Here is a 20,413-nt window from a genome sequence, read left to right as displayed (position 1 = left end):
GAGAGCGTTGACAGAAAGGGCTCCGCACATACTCAGCAGTTCTTAGCATCCTAAAATCAGAGACTGGATCCCTATCAGTTGTTGCAAGAAACAAATTTAAAGGAAAGAGAGTGAGAAAGATCAAGCCTGTCTAAAACACGAACGAAATCTAGGAACACCTACATCAGGCGTTTTACCTTCTATCTGACTTTAAAGGAACAACCATTATGGCAGGGTAATTGCGTAACAAGAGGGCTGGCAGCGATGTAAGAAGTTTGAAAACACCGACAGACAGTGTTTTTGTTCCTTTGTAAAAGACTTGCGTGGTAGAAGGATAGGAAATGCGATCATTAAACCCCGTAAAACTGCCTTCTATGATAACACACAGACACCCTTGTGGTTAGCCGCTTCTCTTGGTTAGTCTGTTAGTCGATCCAAAAATGCACGAGCACACTGAGGCACGAGGCCGCCACTTTCGGTTAGGCTGTTAGTCGTATCACGTCGAGGCACGTGGATGCACGTGTTCAGGGCGTGGTTCAGGAGTGCTATACTTACGCGCTTCTACCCGAGACACCGGGCTTCTCCTGCCACTCAGGGCGGGACTTCTGCGGCCCGAGAGATTCGGGCCTCGTCGTTCTGGCGCGAGGCTATCACCTGTACTTCTCCTGGATTCCTCCTTCGGTGTGTCCTTCTTGACCGGCTCCTTCTTCGGCTCAGGCGTGGCTGCTTCCTGAGCCTCTTCCTTGGCTTTCTCGTCTTTCACTTTCTTAAGGAAGCCGCCTCCACCGCCGGGTTTGGCAGCAGCACCACCCTTGCCTCCCCCGGCCATTAGCCCACTTAGGTTTCCCATCCGACTCAGTGCACGAAGAGCGTTGGCGGTTCTCTGAAAGGAAGAAATGAAACAAGCGTTACTTACACTCCCATTTACGTCCCAGTGGTAAAAATACGTAGTTGTTAAGGGCGATTTACACAGTACGACTTTGTCGCATGCAACAAGCTTACGACAGGCCTACGACACGAGTTGTTTCGTGTAAATCAAACCCACAACTCGCTTGCAACTGTCGTGTACGTCAGAACAAAATGTCGTAGGATTCTGAAACGTTTTCAATTCGTAAGTATAGGCAATGTTGAGTGACGAGAGTTGTGTGCGATGTTTTGCATGACACGAGCAGCGCGCGCTCCAGAAATCGATTAAGAATGACGTTTACGGCAAACGGCAAAAGCGAGATATGACCACGTGACAATGTTTATCCTATATTTGCCGCTTGCTGTTTTCAGTTTGTCTGTCAAAATCGAGTACTTTTGCGTTACTGAGCATCAAAGGCCAGAATTAGTTTGCACTATTCTCACCTTTGTACTCTTTATTTCAAGAAAACATAAACGCGAATCTCACGTTTGCCGTAAACACGATTCTTATTCTCTCTTGGTATGAACAATCTCGAATGATAAGCCAGCACAAGGATTTCCTATTAGTATTTTAATTCTGAAACCAAACATATACATGAACCAAGATTCGAGACGATTTCTGGAAAGATTCCGATCGTGTTTGAGGCGTTAACCAAATTGCTCAAGAGTCAGAAAACGTGAAATTACAACAACAAGAGAAGAAACCACAATTTAAATGAAGCAAAATACAAATTGAAATGATGTCTTAGTACCTGAAGGGTAGATCCTCGTGCGGCAAATAAAACACAAGACGAAATATATGGTCTACACTGTTTGTGTACGTGTATATGCTGACCGCATGTCGAACTCAAGACAATGGGCAATGAAAGCAATGAAGAAAAGGTTACTAAGTGTCGAATGAAATGTGATCTAAAACACGTGTCCTTGATTGGAAGTGCCTTCGTATTTGTGGCAATAATCAGTTAAAAATCAATGTTCAAATGATATATTGGATATATATTGGATATATTTGTTTAATCACATGACCAACTATGGATAAATTGTCAATATATTGGGAAAAAAGGCAAATAAATATCAATGTCAATGTCTATTTATAAATGAATACCAATTTATGAAACATATATTTGAACTGCGGGTGAGCGATGAAATTGAAGAAAGATCCTCGCAGTTATTTACGCAAGCATGGATTTTTTTCAGGCTAACTTTTCGTAACTGGGAGGGTCTTTCATCCTCTCAATAGCTTTGCGGTACGGTTCATATGATGAAACCAATTATGACAAAGCGTATTTTTTTTTTCTAAGAAACAAACAAGCTGAACTACTTACCGCCCAGCGGCGACGCGCAATAAATTTCTTCAAGTTCTCCGTGCTGAGCTTCTGTGTTTTGATGGTCTTGATTTTCTGTTGTGGCAAGCATGAAGATACAAGGTTAGCACAATGGGATAAAAACGGATACATTTGATATATTGGATAGAGATTTATCTACTTACAAAAGTTATCCATCCTTTAAACAACCACCCTCTTTACCTTGAGGTATAGTGTAGCTAACCAAAGGACACAACACGAATGATTTTTTTCCCTACAACTTCAAAAGACAATATTATGCTTCTTACCTGCAACCAATCATGGTTCATACATTGGAAGACGTCATTCCGTTTCCTGTAAAAAATAAAATAAAAAACTCATCGTCTATAAAAGATTTCGTCAAGTGTGACCATTCGAATGAAAGCTACTGAGTAGTACTTTGTCTTATGGTGCTGTTTATTACGCTGTACAAGGTGGTTCTAACTTTTGGGTCTGTGGATGGAATCATAAAGTGTGACCATTCAAATGAAAGCTACTTAGCAGTTATTTCCTGTGGTGCTCTTTGTTGCGCTGTACAAGGTGGTTCTAACTTTTGAGTCTGGATAAAACCGTAAGCGCGACCACTCAATTACAACTGGTAAGCAATATTTTGTTATGGCTCTGCTCATTTTTTGATATTCTACAACACACGTTTGAGAAATTTCCTGTTTTGATTTCTGGCGCTACTGAAAGTGGAAAGTCTCACCCACCCCAACCCCCCCCCCCCCCCGCCTTTCCACCCAAGCCTCCCTCTCTAGCTCCAGTGTTTGGAGGTCATAATTTTTTGGATAATCCCCCCCCCCCTCCTTTCAACGACCCCTCTCTATCAGGTCTGTTAGAAAACACAAAAGACGTACTCAAAACTCAGGCTTACTTATGGTTAAAACATCAGTCAGTTTGTTAGTAGCAAGACAAGCTCTTCGATATGCGGACGTGTTATTGAGCTAAGCGAAAAATGACATCGTATTTGTGATCACACAAGCCATCAGCGCCATGATTCACTTGCCGTGTAGCAACATTTTGGAAAAGCTAATTTAATTCGTGCTCAAGACTCATCAATTAAATGAGGCCCCAATCCCGTCTTGTAAGCCTCCCTCATAAATATACCAGTCTTCTTGAGTTACGAAAATAAATAACCCCCTCACCACCCCCCCCCCCCTCCCCCGGGAGCTTTTAGAGGATTGTACCTCCGTTAAATTCAGTACTATTGTTAACTATTCTCATCTTTATTTCAAGCAAACATAAACGCAATCTCACGTTTGCCGTTTGCCGTAAACACGATTCTTAATCTCTTCCTTTAGAGGTTTGTACCTCCGTTCAATTCAGTATTTCTTACCCAGGATCCCTAAGGAGCAGCTCCTCGATAAATTTCTTGGACATGTCGGACACCACGTCGAAAGCTTCGTCTTCGAAGTCCCACTCGGCATTGGACACGTTTTGAATTGTCTCGTTGTCATCGTCTCCCATGAAGGGCGATAAACCACTGAGCCTACAAGAAAAAGGGCGGCATAAAGATCACTGTTATCCTGTTCAAGGCAAGGCTTGATGACGCAAAAATGAAATAGCCTAATCTGTAAAACGAAAAACTCATAAGATTCTCAAACTTCACGAAATTTTCTTTCACCAACAGGCAATTTTCACGAAGTCGTCATTTTCTTACAACTACCAGAATCCATGTTTTGTTTTGTTTTTCTGTCTTGTATGAATTAACGCTTTTATTATTTTATCCTCACGAGGACAACTAGACTACGAGGAATCTTAGGGATAGTAAATTGTATCGCGCGGGGAGAGGCGAGGCAATTTTCGCGTGTACTCGCGTGGTTCCCTCGCTTTACTATAGCTTGGGATAACAAATAAAAACGGAAAAACGAAAGGAATTGTGTTAGTTGCTTTCGTGAAAATTGCCTTTTAGAGATGCTCGGACTGAACTCTAGGTCGTGTCAGTGAAGGTATGAAAGCTGTCAGGAATTTTAGAATACTAATAATACTTTAGAATACTTACAGGACATAAGCAATGACACCGACGCTCCTATAAAAAGAAAACAAAAGTGTTAGAGTTATCTTGGTCGTGCATCTTTTGAGCGAAGGATACACCCACCCTCTCCCCCTCCCTCTCTCTCTATCTCTTCACCTTGAAAAAGCTACACAGCTATGTGTCTCCAAAAGGGTATGGTTTCTAAAACGTTCTGGTTTGAAATTGAGTCTGGGTTTTTGCTGTGTTGGTGTGTAAAAGGAGGAAACCTTCTCGGGGAAGGTCTAACATTGGGTAAGAAAACTGTTGTTTGCTCTCAAATAGAATTGCATTTTCGAATCTTGGAGTCCGTTTCTCGACAGTCCCGATAATTTACTGTTTTTTTTTTTTCAATACGTTATTAACGGTAATTGGTCGGATGTATTCCATGAAATTCTAAAACTTTTGAAACTTAACAATTGTTGAATCTTTGCTGAGTAACATTGTGCGCATCAAATAGTTTTCTGGTCGGGATAAGTTTCACGACTTTCGAGAAATGATCCGACGATCTTCCAGGTAATAAATCGACACAATCAGAGGGTTAGAAATAAAGAACTATGCCAAAGAGTGATGGTGGAATAAAGTGTAGGAACAACAAATGGCTGGCTCGGGGAAGTAGGGATGGCGCAGTGGTGAGAGCTCTCTCCTCTCACCAATGTGGCCCGGGTTCGATTCCCGGACTCGGCGTCATATGTGGATTGAGTTTGTTGTTGGTTCTCGTTCTTGCTCCGAGAGGTTTTTTTCCCGGTACTCTGGTTTTCTCCTCTCCTCAAAAACCAACACTTCTAAATTCAAATTCGATCTGGATTATTGTCAAGCAATTTATCACGGTCTCTGGCTCGGGAGATTGCACAAGCACTCCCCGTGTTATTGACATTAAATGAATTACTTTACTTGTTTCTTCGCTTTTCTCGTCCGCTCGTGCTTTTTTCTTTTATTTCGAAGATTTTACAAACTACTGTTTTCCCTCTTGGTCTCACTTACCACATGTCGCTGGAAAGACTGATAGCCTCGTAGCTGATGACTTCTGGGGCTAAAGACGAACAAAGGCAATTAAAAATTTTATGAAGTCAATTATTCAAAGCTTTTGGCCAGCACCTTCTATAGGGGGTTGTTTATTAAGCTGAACAAAGTAGTAGCTTTTGTGTCTGTGCAAGCAATCTTGAAGTGCAACTATTCAAATAAACGTTGCACTCTTGGGGTATTTTTTTTGTTAACCTATCAGAGGTATTCTTCGTATAAACAGACTACGAGAAATCCCTCATTTCTCTTAGGGAATTCCAAACGATCACGCGAGCGAGTACAATAATCGCCTCCCCCGAGTTGGCGCGCGCCCCAGGTTTTCTCACGGGAGGCGATTTCCGCGCGATCCCGCGTGTTTCGCACGATCCACAACCCCACCCCTGAGATAATACTACACTACTCGTAGTCTGGACATGAAATCTCTTCATTTAAAAGCTGCATTCACAAAACGTATTTCGTTCAAACTCACCTACAAACTCGGGAGTGCCGCAGGCTACTTTGTATGTTTTTCCTTTCTCCAATACACGCGCCATTCCAAAGTCAATCAACTTGAGGTCTTCTTTACCATCAGGGCGAATCACACAAAGCACATTCTCGGGCTAAGGACAACAAGGAAAGTAAAACAACCTCAGATTTCGAAAAGACAGGGCCCGTTGGTATGGCGTTTGCTATTTTGATGAAAATTGCTGAGGTATCACCGAACGTTTTACTATTAATGGGGTTTCAGTTATTTTGGGTGTACTTGTGACAGTGTAACGTGGAACTTCTATTGCTGTGTGCGAATTGTGATGAGTTCGTGTTTGAAAATGTACTGCATATTAGATTATGGTATAACGGAAACAAGGCGGAGAACAAACCGGTGATACCTCTGACAAAAACGTTAAGTCTAGCGATCCAAAGAAAACTTCCAGAACGTCACACTGTTCCTTATCCTCCACAAGTTGTTCTGTACAATCTCGTTCAGTACAATCTCGCGGTGCTGTTTATTATACTGTACAAGGTGGTTCTAACATTCGAGGCTCAGGATCAAAAACCAAAGTGTGACCATACAAATGAAAGCTACTGAGCAGTACTTTCCTGTGGTGCTGTTTATTATGCTGTACAAGGTGGTTCTAACTTTTGAGTCTGTGGCTGAAAACCCAAAGTGTGATCATTCAAATGAAAGCTACTGAGCAGTACTTTCCTGTGGTGCTGTTTATTATGCTGTACAAGGTGGTTCTAACTTTTGACTCTGTGGCTGAAATCCCAAAGTGTGATCATTCAAATGTAAGTTGCTGAGCCGCTCTTGCCTGGGGTGCTATATATTATCCTGTTCAAGGTGGTTCTAACTTTTTAGTCTGCAGCTCGTTTGCGGTTAGTTAAAAGAGCCATCTCTTACCTTAAGATCCAAATGAACAATTCTCTTCTTATGCATATGCTCCACGCCCTGTAGTATCTGCTTCAGGAACCGCACAACTTCTTTCTCGGTCAGGTTGTCGTCATTACAGACTTTCTCAAATAGCTCACCACCAGAAATTCTACGAAAAAGTTCAAGAAAAATAAAAACAGTTTTATTTAATATTACCATGTTTCTAAAGATGGAAGTTAATCTCAAAGTACAGTTCTCCATTGTAATGAAAGGTTCATTACAATGAACCCTTCTTGACTGTGGTACTGTTAATTAAACGAAGATGGGTTAGGTTAGGGTTAGGGTTAGGGTTATGCGGGTGACTATATGGTACCTTACCATGAATAACTTGCCATGGAAGTGAGGTAAATGAAATTCATATGTTTGAAATGAAGATAGAATGATAAGTAAATGATTGAAAATCGCAGCTAAATAAACAACTTAACCAGCTGCAAAAAGAGAGCCTGAAAATATGCAGGCTTGAATGGGAATTGAAACCATGTCCGATATATATATATATTTTTTTGTCAGGCTTTCTTTTTGCAGCTGCTTAAGTTTGGTACATAGCTCTGCCGCTATGGCCACTCAGTAACTTTTTATTATACGGTGCGATGTCGGATTCTGTGCAGTAGGCGCCGTGCACTTCGTTCTGTAGTGTTTTGAGAAGTGCAATAGACCCTTCTCCAAAATGGCGGCCGAAAATTCCTATAAGTTAAAACTAAAAACGTATATCAGCACTAGAAAGAGCACTTTTACTTTAGTAACCATGCAAAGTTTCAGCACATCAGGTGTAATATCAGCTGAGAAAATGTAAGTTAAAAAATGAAAAATTTAAAGACGTTTGTATGACTGGGAGTGTGACGTATTCTCAGTCATACAAACGTCTGTAAATTTGTCAAATTTCATCTTACATTTCCCAAGCTGATATAACATCTTACAAGCTGAAACTTTGCAAGGTTACTAAAGTAAAGGTGCTCTTTCCAGTGCTGGTATCAGTTTTTCATTCAGTTCGATTTTAGCTCATTCAAATCTGTTGCCGCCATTTTGGAAAAGGGTCTATTTCAGCGTTGAAATCACACAGTTACACTCTGTATTCCTGTCTCAAAATTACTCACAGTTCAAGGACGATGATCATCTCTTTGGGTCGCTCATAGGCGTCATGCAGGTAAATAAGCCTTTTGCTGTGCAGCTTGTTCATGATCAACATCTCCGCCACAACCTCCTCACGAGACTCTTTGGTGATCTTCAGGAACTTGGCCGCGTATTCTGTACCAGTGCTCTTCTCTTTGACCTTCTTCACGACTCCGAACTTGCCCCTAAAAGACAGAAAGATTTTAGCAAGGGCTATTATTGAAATCTAAAAAAGAACTTGGCGTCTTTCTCGCATAGTCATAAACTGGGCCTTGTTTAAGGACGGCGTCTACTAATTCCAAGGTATTTTTTGCGCGGTTTATGAAGATGCGGGAAAAAATATCTTAGCATGTGTTATTGAAATCCGAAAAGAAAATTGGGGGTAACCACGCATTTTTCAAAGAAAATTAATGAACAATATTTGCAAAAAGCGCTAAAAGACATAACATGTATGGAATTTTTCTCCACTTTTCTCTGAAAAATGCTTGGTTACCCCTAATTTTCTTTTCGGATTTCTTTAACACTTGCTAAGATCTTCTTTTCCCGCATATTTATAAACTGCGCAAAATACACCTTTGAATTAGTAGACAAAGTCCTTAAAGAAATCAGAGCCTCTTGGACCATCCCGAGTTGCGCAAAACGTATGCGCAGTAACAAAACTAGGCACCGTCTTTAAACCATTGAAACATCACGCCTCCACTCTACTTTAAATGGCCTCATATTTTTCCAGATTAACCTTATGATCGAGGTTTCAATTCAGCGCCTACTGAAAACCTGGTTAACCGCTTAAATTTTCCTCTTAAACCTTTAATTAAGAAAATACTTATTGCTCTTCTTTAGAGTACAAGCTCTGACAAGCAAATTTGAAAATTGTCGTATGAGTAAAAGTAGTTCCATAATACAGGATAATATCTAGGGTAAAATATCAAAGATGATGATGTCTATAACACGCGTCGTACAAGGCAGAAGAATTACTTTCAGCCTTTGCTCCAATCACTGCAAATTCATTCAAGGTCATCTATATGAAAGAGAAGACTCACTTTCCGAGCTCCTTCAGTGAGGTATAGTTGTCATCAAACTTCTTTTCCGTTGCCAGGTGAACAGGATCTCGCAGAGGAAGGTCAAGTTCTTTACTGTCTACATCACTGTCACCATCTTCGCCATCATCTTGATTGAAAAAGAAAGAACACAATAAAAACATGAGAATGATGTAATAATCAGTTAATGACACAGGCAAACTCGGAAAAAAAATCCGAGTGCTCCTATCAGGATTCGAACCTAAGACCTTCCGATTACTAGTTCGGATGCTCTACCACTGAGCTACAGGACACTCGTGGGATCAAAGGCCATTAAACTAAGTTCATGGGACAAACATCCCGCATACTGGTAGGATTGGAATGCCAAAATGTGGCATATGCGCAGTGGAATAAATGTGATGGATTTCATGCGTTTCTATGTGTTATACTGTGGAAGGTGGTCCTTACTTGCAAGCCTTTGGATGAAATCCTTAAGTGTGACCATTCAAATGAAAGCTACTGAGCAGTACTTTCCTGCGGTGCTGTTTATTATGCTGTACAAGTTGGTTCTAAATTTTGAGTCTGTGGATGAAATCCTAAAGTGTGACCGTTCAAATGAAAGCTACTAAGCTGCTCTTGCCTGTAGTGCTATTTTTATTATCCTGTTCAAGGTGGTTCTAACTTTTTAGTCTGCGGCTGGTTTGCTGTTACCGAGCAGAACTTTCCTGTGGCACTGTTTACTATGATGTAGAACGTGGTTCTAATTTTTGAGCCCGTGGGTGCAATCTAAAAATGGTACCATTTAAACAAAAGCTACTGAGCAGTACTTTCCCGTGGTGATAATCATTTCACACTTCTTTCTCACTCACAAGAGGAAAAGAGTCGAGATATACTCATTAGCTTGTCGACTCACCCTGTGCAACAGCTTCTTCGCCCTTTTTGTCAGCATCGTTTTCACCAGCGTCTCCTCCACCTTAAAGAATAAACAACCAAGTTAAAACTGTGGTACAAAAGACTGCTTTCAGGGAGTAAGACCGGGGTGCTTACCATTTGCGCAAACCACCCGGATGGAAATAAATACAAATGATTTAGCTTTTCTTAACTGGATAACATGCAAAATGTATGAACATCAGCTGTAAATCACAAATGCAGTAATAAAAATGCATCACTTTGACCAGAAGCCCATAATCTCGGTAGTACTTCAAACGGGTTTTCCACGTAAATGGTAAGCACCCCTGCATTACTGATAAACCCAGAATTCAGAAGCATGAAGAAACTAAAGAGTATTAGGAAGGTGAAGGTCTCATAAATTAAGTTGAATCCTACGTATTGTTTTGTCTTTCAACAACATCATACTTACGAAGGCTGCGTGAATCGGGCCTCACGTTTCCATCAATTTTCTTGTTTGTACAACGATGGTTAAATTATTCCAAACCAAAGATTAAAACTCTGCAGTGCTATCTTTGGTTACGCACTCACGCTTACGCAGCAAGTCAAACAATTTCACGCAATGCACCTCGGATTCCATGCACCTCATCGTGTCAAAACTAGAAACGGACCTTTTCCGCATTCTTTGACTGTCACGCAAAGCGACAATAGAAACCGTTATGTAAACACATAAATCACGCAATCTTCCTACCTTCAACAGTGAGAGTAACGGAACACTTGTCTTCTCCAAAGTCGTTCTTCACGACACACGTGTACTCTCCTTCGTCTGATTTTTCGACACTATCGATTTCGAGCTCGGAGAAATCCTCTGCCGTCTCAATCAGAGTGCGTCCCTCGTCTTTCAGTAGGTTCTTGCCTTTGTACCAAGACCCGGATGGAATGGGGTTTCCGGATATGTCGCATTTGAAAGAGACCGTGTCTCCAACGCGTGCCTTCTGTGACTTGGCCGCCTTGTCGATTTTCGCGGGAGCTATAGGAAGGAAAACGTAGATGATTTTGTCAGCAATGTGCTATAAACGATGTCAACCAGCGTCAAACCTCTTCTAATGTAGAATGGGCCCTTTGCAGCTGTTACATGGTACAAAATTCACCATACTGGAGAGCAAGCTACGCACTGGGACATCCAAATATAAAGAAAATTCAAGTTTGACTTGAAGTCGTTTTGTTTGGATGTCTCAGTGCGCAACTTGCGCTCCAGCACGGCGGATTCTGTGACGATGTGACCGTTAGCTGCAGAGGGCCCATTATAGTTCTTATCTAGCTTGGACCAAGCTAGATAGGAACTATAATGGGCCCTCTGCAGAAATGGTGACCAGCTGTGAAACACCCCCTTGATTCCTTCGTAGTGCATGACAACGATGACCATTCAAATAGGAGCTATCGAGCACTATTTTCCTACAGATTTTTTTTTACTGTATAATACGTTGCAACATTAAATTTGGTAAATTTTGCTGTACAGTTTTCAATCTTAGGATCGTTTTCGTAAGAAATTAGCAGAAGTCCCAAAGAGGGAGATCGGGGGGAGGGGGGAGTCTCTTTTGACCCTCTAAGCACTGAAATGTTTTCGTATAGCCTGGAGCCTGAAGCATTTCTCTCTTGGAGGCTTGACAGAAATGCTGATACTGGGTAATTTGAGCCGTGGAGTAAAGCCATGAGGCCTTAGATGCTCGGTGTTTCTGTCTCGGAGTCCTACATTTTAAAGTCTGAAGCTCTGGAGCCCTAACTCCTTTGGGACCCTGATTTACTAAGTAAACTCATTCAGTGCTGGAGAATTGTGATCACTCGCTTTGCTGATTGAACGATGTTTTCTCTTTCTACTACTGACTTTTTCTGCCTCCGTGGCTGAAGCAAAATTAAATCTCAGTACAACTGCCCAAACCGGTTACACAGTCGGAAAGTGTTTTGCTTACTTTTTTTTTTTGTTCATTGGTAGAAGTACAACAGAAAACGAACGAGTGAAAAAATCGTAAGCACGCACTTTCTTGAAACAATTTTAATATATTGCTTCATTGCACGGAAAAATTCGTTTACCTACAGTAGACAACTTAACCGCTCTCTTAACCATACAAAATAACGAGTATTTGCTTAGAAAAATGCGGGTTTCCAAACTTGCGCAGTTGTATAAACGGCCTGCAAATCCACACGAGGGGAAAGACGGAACGAAAATGTACTATCGTCGCGCCATTACAATGTAAGCTTCTGATTGGCCAAGACACAGCGTGCGCCATCTGTCGTCACGTGGTGTCTGACACGCTCTCCGGGCTACGCCATTCGTGTGACCGAAAGCTTAAGTCATGCCACGGGGTTGGGTTAATAGTATATCTATATCCAATTGAAAATCTCAAGTGTGACTGTTGTATTTACAAATTATCAGTATTAATTTCTCTTACTGTTGTTTGTTTTATCGATAGCTTTCAAGTGGAACGTTAGAAGACAAACCATGCCTAACTCGTTCTTCAAAGAACTTCAAGGCGATGTAATTAAATTTCTGACTCCACCGATACAACATTTTCGCTTTAATAAGGATGTGGCTTTATCTATTATCCACTGATTTCGAGTGTCTAGTTGAAATGCATAAGCGCAAGTACAAGTGTTTCATCTATATATGGTAATCAAGATTTCACGGACTTACAAAGACAATACAACACAGTTGTTTGGCTCCTAACGAACCATAAAATGCAAACAAGGGCTATTGGAGAGAGAACTCATTGACACTTTCCACCGACACGGTAAAGAGCTGTAAAAGCAACGCAGATCATACAGACAATACATGCAGCATATCTTGGTTCTAAGATAGCGATGAAGGATGTTTAATTTGTCTGTTCAAAAATACGCCCAATTTAATGTATGACTAACTTCAGAATGAACAACAGAAACTCGGTTGGCTCCATGATTTTTGTTATAAACAGCGTTTTGCCTGATGAGTCTTCAGCAATTCAATTATCTAAGGTTTGAGAAATCAACACGAAGGTTGATACAGGTCGATGTCGGATAAGTTTCTAAGATGGAAACAACAGCGATTACTGTACTTCGACAACTTCTTCTCGAGTTACAGAATGAAATTACTTCAAATTTATGTAATTTTTGGTATTTCAGTAAAGACACCTGTTTCTCACCCAAAGACTTGGCTAAATCACCCTGTCCTAACTAAGGATGTCTGAGGTTTACCAGGCCACGAGGAGACTAATTACCCACGTTTTACACTGATGCAGGCAATATTCTTTCATAACTTTGCCGATAAAGAAGTGATAAACAGGCGAGGTACACGAGCGTTTTGTAACAAGGTAAACACATTAACTGTTACAGCTAGAAGCACTGCATAAACTGACGGACGCAACAACACAGCAAGAATACTCTTTGACACTGCTAAAACGAAGAGGTATGTAAACAAAATGTACTACTGAGGAAAACAGAGGTGATGTCAAGGAAAACCGGCACACAGAAATACCAGAGACCAGACTGATTTTTACTTCTTCCACCAGTTCTTTCATTCCGAAATGTGACGAATACTGATAAGTCGTTCGGTTAAAAACAAGAACATTGTTAGGTTTCCGCTCTAATTCAAAACGATGGTTCAGCACGCAAGCTTGCAGGAACAAAGAACATTGTCTGATCATGTAGTATAAAGAATCTTGTAGAAAGTGCTTGGAGTCTTGGAATCTTAACTTAAAATTAATTTCAATAACAGGAATCTCTCGTGTATCATTCTAAACAACGTTTGATCGGATCGTATACTTAACGCTCCGCTCCTTACACCAAAATAGCAAATATAGCTAAAAATTAAAATGCCCCGAGAGAAAAATTGAGCGATTACTTTATTTTGTCTAGTATGGGTGAACAAACTGATAAAACAGAGAGCTCGGTTGAGGTTGAAAGGTAAATAAAGAAAACAGATGTAGCTTGTTTGATCACAGCACGCGAGTTAAAACCAGAGAGTACTGGTGAACCTTTTGAGCTATCACTGTTACGTAAAGAAATATACGATCAAGTATTAACAATCCTAGACTTACTCTTCTTCGTGGGCATAGTATGCTGTCCAAGTACAGGGCTGGCGGAGTTATTTTAAAACAGTTCTAAAAACATACAAGTTTCCAGATCAGCAGCGCTGCTATCAGATGCTAGAGAGATTTTGACCTATGATCAATTAGATTTTTTTATTTATTTTGATAGGTTAACCGTGCCAAATCTAAATGGTTCGCGGCGGCGAAGCAAGGTATTCCTGATAACAATACCGCCCTTCGAAATTAGCATGTCACGCAACTCGAACAATTGCAACGCGTGCCTGTTTGCCAAATATCGGTAAATATTACACGCATCTCGCTTATTTCCCGGTTAATAAAAGAAATTGGTACGACTTGTGGAAATATGCAGGTTATCTTGCTATTCAAGAGGCAAACCTCACGAATTAGCAGAAAATTAATAGCTTCTTATTTTGCAGACATCTTTAGGATACGTCATGATCAAGGTCATTCGCGGCTGCGACGAGCTGTTCGCCAGAACACACGCTACAGCAAGCAGTTTGTAATTACACGCGGCAAAACGTGCTGCGAGATGTCCGAAGCAGCAACAACTGAGACAAAAACAAGCGAGCGTTTACAATTTTGCGAGTCCACAGTGGAAATTTGCATGTAACAATAGAGAAGTGCGATTATCTGTCAATGCATCAGCATTCCTGTACAGGGTGGAACTAACGTTTGTATATCTAGTGCCACGAAGAAAAATGAGAAATATAAAACCTTTGTGCAAGAGTAATTAGATTTCTTACGTTTGGGGGTTAGATTTCTTACGTTTGCGGGGTTACAAATCCTTACATTCGGAGGTTAGATTTCTTTCATTCGGGGGTTACAAATTCTTACGTTCGGGGGTTAGATTATGGCATGCAATAAAGATGGGCCGTGTCTGATGGGTGGTTTCAAAAAAAAAAAAAAAAAACCACAGTGAAGTCCGCTTGACAAGTGTTTTCTAAACACACCAATTTAAAGAGTAAAGCGATAACTGCACTAATGCTGTCTTACCACCCCCTGATCGATCACGCTATCACTCCGCCCATCACTCTCCGGGCACTCTCGAGTGCGCACAAAAGCGATGCTGATGAAAATCGCATTCTTTTGCCACGAAGAAAAATATCAAGCAGCACCACAGGAAACTACTGCTTTGAAATGGCCTCATTGGAATGTTGAAATTAAACAGCTTGCACATTGAAATCCAGACGAAAAAATTATTTGGAACCATATTGTACATGTCGTCACAATAAACAGTACATGTACTACAACCTCAACAGCTTTGAGTTGAATAGTCACAATTTAGGATTTTATCTAGACTCGAAAGTTAGAACCACTTTCTACAGATTAAAAAAACAGCACAACAGGAAAATATGGCTCAATTACTTTACATTTGAATGGCCACACTTTAGGATTTCATTCAAAGACACAAAATATAGAGCCACTTTGTACAGCATAACAAACAGCACAGCAGGGAAGTTCTGCTCAGTAGCTTTCATTTGAATGGTCACACTTTAAGATTTCATCCACAGACTCAAAAGGTAGAACCACTTTGTACAGCAAAAAAACAGCACCACAGGAAAGTACTGCTCTGTAGCTTTCATTTGAATGGTCACACTTTACGATTCCATCCACAGACTCAAAAGGTAGAACCACTTTGTGCAGCACAACAAACAGCACCACAGGAAAGTACTGCTCAGTAGCTTTCATTTGAATGGTCACACTTAAGGATTTCATCCACAGTACAGCATAACAAACAGCACCACAGGGAAGTTCTGCTCAGAAGCTTACAGTTGAATAGTCACTTTAGGATTTCATTCACAGATGCAAAAGATAGAACCAGCTTGTACAGCATAATAAGAAAGGACTGCTCAGTAGCTTTCATTTGGTTCGGCCTTAAATTCACTGTTTGTCTTCACTGCAGAGCAATCTTCTGCTGAGGGCCCACGTCTTGAAACTTATTTATTTTGAATGCAATGGTCACAACAACCTCGTTCCCAGGTCCTGTCTCTACCTCCCTAGAGAAAGCTGGGAACGAGGTTGTGGTCATATTACATAGCTAAACCTTAGCCTGTGAACAGGCTCCCAAGTGGGGTATAGGGCGAAGACAAAAATCGAATCCTTTCTCGCTTCTATACCGCGCTCCGTTCGCCCGGCTCCCCGATTTTTCTTTTCGCCCCAAACCCTACTTGGGAGCCTGTTCACAGGCTAGCTATACCTTGGAGCTGTACATTCCATTACATTCAAATGGTTTAATTTTCACCTTTATAGTTACTATAATTTCATATTTAATTAATTACGTACACCGTTATTGTCTGTTTGTTTTCCAGCACCGGGTTTGCATTGTTGGGACTTCGGTTCTCTCCGCTCTTACAGCTCATCCTGCTCATCCTTTACCCTTCTTTTATGTTCGTTCTTATGTTTGTAAAACCATAAATCCCCTATTAGGCCCCTCGGGGGGATTATTTATTTCAAGCACGTTTGAAGAGGGCTTAAAAAACTCGTTAATAATTCATAAGCCCATTGACCTATCAAATAGTCGATGCAGGGGTCTTAAACCCGATAAAACCTCCCCCTTCTTAGTATGCAGTGTTTAATGTTTTTCTCGTATGCTAATTTCCAACGTTCACAAAAGCATCATTGTTATGAACTCTATTGACACACGCTTTTCCAGGAATGTTTTTGAAGCCGTTCAAAAAACTCGCAGCACGTGTTTTAGTAAAACCACTCGGCTCCGCCTCGTGGTTTTAAACATTACTTAAAGAGGTACTGTCACGGATATTTTATATTTTTGTATGTTGTCAAAACTGCTCAAGTATTTGATTAAGAACCTCTTCTCTAACTTGAAATTACTCTTAGAACACCGGGACGAAAATGTGAACTGATTTCCCCAAGGAAGGATAAACTATAATCAACTTCTGGCGATTTCTCCAGAATGCACAGGAGGTCAATTTTTTCAAGGGGGGGGGGGGGGGGGCTTAACAGCTTTCTTCCTCTGAAAAAGGGGGGGGGGCTTATTTAATAGAGGATTTACTAATAGACTGATAATTGAGAAAGGTGCATTTAATCAGTAAATGACACAGGCATACTTGGAAAAAAATTCGAATGCTCCTATCAGGAGTCGAACCAAAGACCTTCTGATTACTAGTTCGGATGCTCTACCACTGAGCTACAGGAGACTCGTGGGAGCTAAGGCCATTAAACTAGGTTCATGGGACAAACATCCTGCGTACTGCTAGGATTGGAATGTCAATGTGTGGCATATGCGCAATGGAAATAATGTGATGGAATATGTTGATGTATTTAATCGGTAAATGACACAGGCATACTAGGAAAAAAATCCGAGTGCTCCTATCAGGAGTCGAACCTAAGACCTAAACACTAATAATTGCTTATAATAATTCCTAAAAGACTAATAATAGACGAATCATTTACTTATTAATAGAGGATTTACGGTATATTCATCGCATTTCATTTTCTGTAAATGAGTATTGATCAAAAGCTTATAAGCAAACTTGTAAATGTCAGTCCAAATTAAAAAAAACCACCTCAAGTTTAATTCGTGGAATGAACAGGTGTAAAAATACGAATCGGAAAAACAAAACTCATTGTTCAGGGAATAGCGGTCATGTTCACAAAACAGGGACTCGTAATTTCAGTTTCTTTAACAGGTCGCTTTTATGTCTATCTTGTACTGAAAACGTTTGGCTTAAAAACGGAAACACACCCACGAATTAACGAGGCTCTGGCCGGGAGGGGTGCCTTTTCATCGTAGTATGCGAAAGATCGCGAAGTTGTACGGATTTTAAGAGTTGTAAAGAGAGACTTCGAACCAAAAGGTAGCAATTAATTCCAACAAAAGGAAAGGAATTCATAGCAGAAATTACAACGCAAAGATCACTGTCATTAGTTCTGCTGTATCAATACTAAAACGTAATTTTAAAACTTTTTGGCGAGTCTCTCTTCTTTTCTTTTTTCTTACTCTTTTTGTTAACAATTGCTAACCCCACCTACCTCTTATGCAGTACAAGTATTTAGAGTATGCTGTCTGGTCGAAGGTCAAGAACTGAGCAATTAATCATAACCTTCACTGCATTGTAATCTTCGGTACCCCCGTTAGTGTTAACTGTGTAGCATGTTAGGAGTGCAGGCGTTATAGACCAATTTCGATATTTTAAAATTCTAGCTTGGCTACGAGGCTTAGGGGAAAAAAATTACATTGAAGCCCACAGGTGAAAAATTGATTTCCTCCTGGCGGAGCGGTCCCTCCCCCCCCCCCCCCCCCTTCCCACCCCCGGCGGGAATTAAAATATCAAACAGTATCATCACAAAGCCAAGCCTTTTTAACAATGTATCGATCGAGTTAAATGAACCGTTTCTGTAAAAGGCGAGTTGAGGTTTCTTTCACGTAAAAAGTACGAACGGCCGTCGCGCGTCGTTTGCCAAAAATTATCGTGACACAATTCATAGCGACCATTTTTCAACAGACCAGACAACAAAGAATTGGCATTCGTGACTCTCGAAATATTTGCAATTCAAAGTTAAAAATACCCCACGGAACACATTCCGGGAGTACTATTTGCGTTTTTAATTAATATTACTTAAGCTTTTGTTCCATTTTTGTTTTCAGTCATGAGACGGGCAGCAAGACGTAATTTGTTCGCTGTTTATTTGAGCAAGGATAAGGGAGTTCACCAAGGACCTTACGACCTTCTCTTATTTCAGTCTGTGGGTAATACCTACTACTATGACCATTAAAATGAAAGCTATTCAGCTGTACTTTCATGTGGTACAGTTAATTTTTCAGTATTCCGAAGGACACGTTTTGGTGAATATGGAATAATTACCCCTTAACATTCTTTACAATGTTAAAAATCACTCACCGTTGACGATGAGTTCCGCCGAACAAGTCGCTGTCCCATTTTCGTTCGTTGCTGTGCACTGGTATTCTCCTTCGTCCATGGCGCTTGTTTCTGAAATTCTCAACGTAACGAGGTCTCCATCGGTGAGAAAATCGAACCTTCCGCCTATTTTAATCTTGTCGCCGTCGACAAACCATTCAATGGTGGGAAAAGGTTCGCCTTCCACTCGACAACGAAGCTTCGCGGGTTGGCCAACGCAAACTTCCACATCTTCGAGTTCTTCTGTAAATTTTGGCTGTGCTGAAGATCAAAGTATAATTTAAATGTCATTTACTTTGTTTAAGTGGACTAATACCATAATACAAGTTGAATCTGAAGACTTGAACTACCAAGGGATGGACAAGTTCAAGTAATCGGCTTGAATATCTGTATTACGATGAAGCACACAATAAAACATTTGCTTGGAGTTAGCGCGAGTTGGTTACAGTTATCGAACTCAAACTGCACTTAATATGTCATTTAATTTGCTTTAGTGAACCAATATAATGGTAAATGCAAACTAAAAGATCATTAGCTTTGTTTACAGAAAATAACAAGACGAAGCACGTACAAAAACACCGAACATTTAGCTTTCAAACTAACGTCTAGCTTTCCATCGAGGACGTTTCATACAGAGACGTTAAAATTAGTTTCATACTTGCAAATGATTGCAAGCTCAACCAAATCCATATTTAGGGCCAAGTAACCTTTATCTAAACACTTATCTTAAGCAATGAATACATCGTTTAAATTACATCGATTTTTGATATACCTTTCCGCGATCTCCGTCTCGCTTTTCGCTCTTCGGCGCGCGCATTGGCGTTATAATCAGGTTTTTGCGAAGATATTTCGTAGGATCGCTCAGAAGATGACGCTGGAGAACCGTAGGTCCGCGAAGACGAGGCGTAAGAGCGTGAACTCATTTTAAAATGAAGTTACAACAACGACAGTCGTCGGAATTCAAAATACCTAATTACCAAACAATGCGTGATTCCGGATGGCCCGATCCGAATCAAATATCACCCCCGAGAACTCCAAAATATCGTACAAATGCAATAATTCTATCGCTCGATGAGGGATGTTGAATTCCACCGCATTAATTAATCAGTTGCAGATGAGGGGAATCGAAGGCGAATTACCATAATCACAACTGTCAGTAATTGAGAATCAGCGAGCCGCAGAGGTTCACAAGGGTTGAAACAATCATTGCTATCATGTGTACTATTGTTAGAAATACTTCACACCACCTACAATGAAGCTGTCGTTTTAGTAGCAACCACAGAATAACTGACACTGTTTTATATCGGGTGCTTTGTATTAGGGACCTGCAGTTTAGTTCCAACGTTAAAGACGCGAAAACAGCCCTTAATTACTGTAGTCACACTTTGATGGTAATTATGTTGTTTTAAACTTATCAGAAATTACTGCGTTCCATTGCAATTAAAACGCGAAGAGATAAAGAGAATTATAATCCTTTAACAAAGCAAGACTTTAGGTGCGTGACTGAAATCAACAAAAGCAAGCCTTTTTCGTGCTTACAGATCTTTGCGACGAATTGAAAATTATTGAAGCGTATTTGTTCGAGTTGAATTCAAATGATCCTTTAAGAAAACAGTTTCGGGGGGTATCTAGGTCACGCTATGTTGTCATTCTGTGATCAATGACGTAATTAGGAGGTCTTTTGTTGTCTGTGAATGAAGGGTAGGTTTACAAAGGATAAAATTGTAAAGGGCGACATTAAAATGTAACTAAACTTGATCTAACTTA

General features: G+C 40.6%; 1 protein-coding gene across 4 annotated transcripts in view; it reads right to left on the bottom strand.

Moving 5' to 3' along the window:
* The window catches only part of LOC146472300 (obscurin-like), a 164,766-nt gene that overhangs the window by 22,064 nt on the left and 122,289 nt on the right, over window positions 1-20,413 (bottom strand). For 3 of the 4 annotated variants that reach the window (XM_085119692.1, XM_085119694.1, XM_085119695.1), the window contains 13 exons: window positions 18,629-18,907; window positions 10,436-10,714; window positions 9,710-9,769; window positions 8,821-8,947; window positions 7,765-7,965; window positions 6,641-6,779; window positions 5,732-5,861; window positions 5,224-5,272; window positions 4,231-4,257; window positions 3,565-3,717; window positions 2,498-2,543; window positions 2,211-2,285; window positions 535-862 (listed from right to left, as the gene is read on the bottom strand). In XM_085119692.1, the coding sequence (XP_084975818.1) occupies window positions 535-862; window positions 2,211-2,285; window positions 2,498-2,543; window positions 3,565-3,717; window positions 4,231-4,257; window positions 5,224-5,272; window positions 5,732-5,861; window positions 6,641-6,779; window positions 7,765-7,965; window positions 8,821-8,947; window positions 9,710-9,769; window positions 10,436-10,714; window positions 18,629-18,907 (1,893 nt within the window). The remainder of the gene's footprint in view (window positions 1-534; window positions 863-2,210; window positions 2,286-2,497; window positions 2,544-3,564; window positions 3,718-4,230; window positions 4,258-5,223; window positions 5,273-5,731; window positions 5,862-6,640; window positions 6,780-7,764; window positions 7,966-8,820; window positions 8,948-9,709; window positions 9,770-10,435; window positions 10,715-18,628; window positions 18,908-20,413) is intronic. The other variant, XM_085119693.1, reaches the window with a different exon arrangement.

Source organism: Pavona decussata, unplaced genomic scaffold, assembly GCF_977016875.1.
Source record: "Pavona decussata unplaced genomic scaffold, jaPavDecu1.1 SCAFFOLD_100, whole genome shotgun sequence".
In the NCBI taxonomy this organism is placed as follows: Eukaryota; Metazoa; Cnidaria; class Anthozoa; order Scleractinia; family Agariciidae; genus Pavona; species Pavona decussata.
The sequence above is the reverse complement of the archived record's forward strand: the minus strand, read 5'-3'. Positions and strand labels throughout refer to the sequence as shown.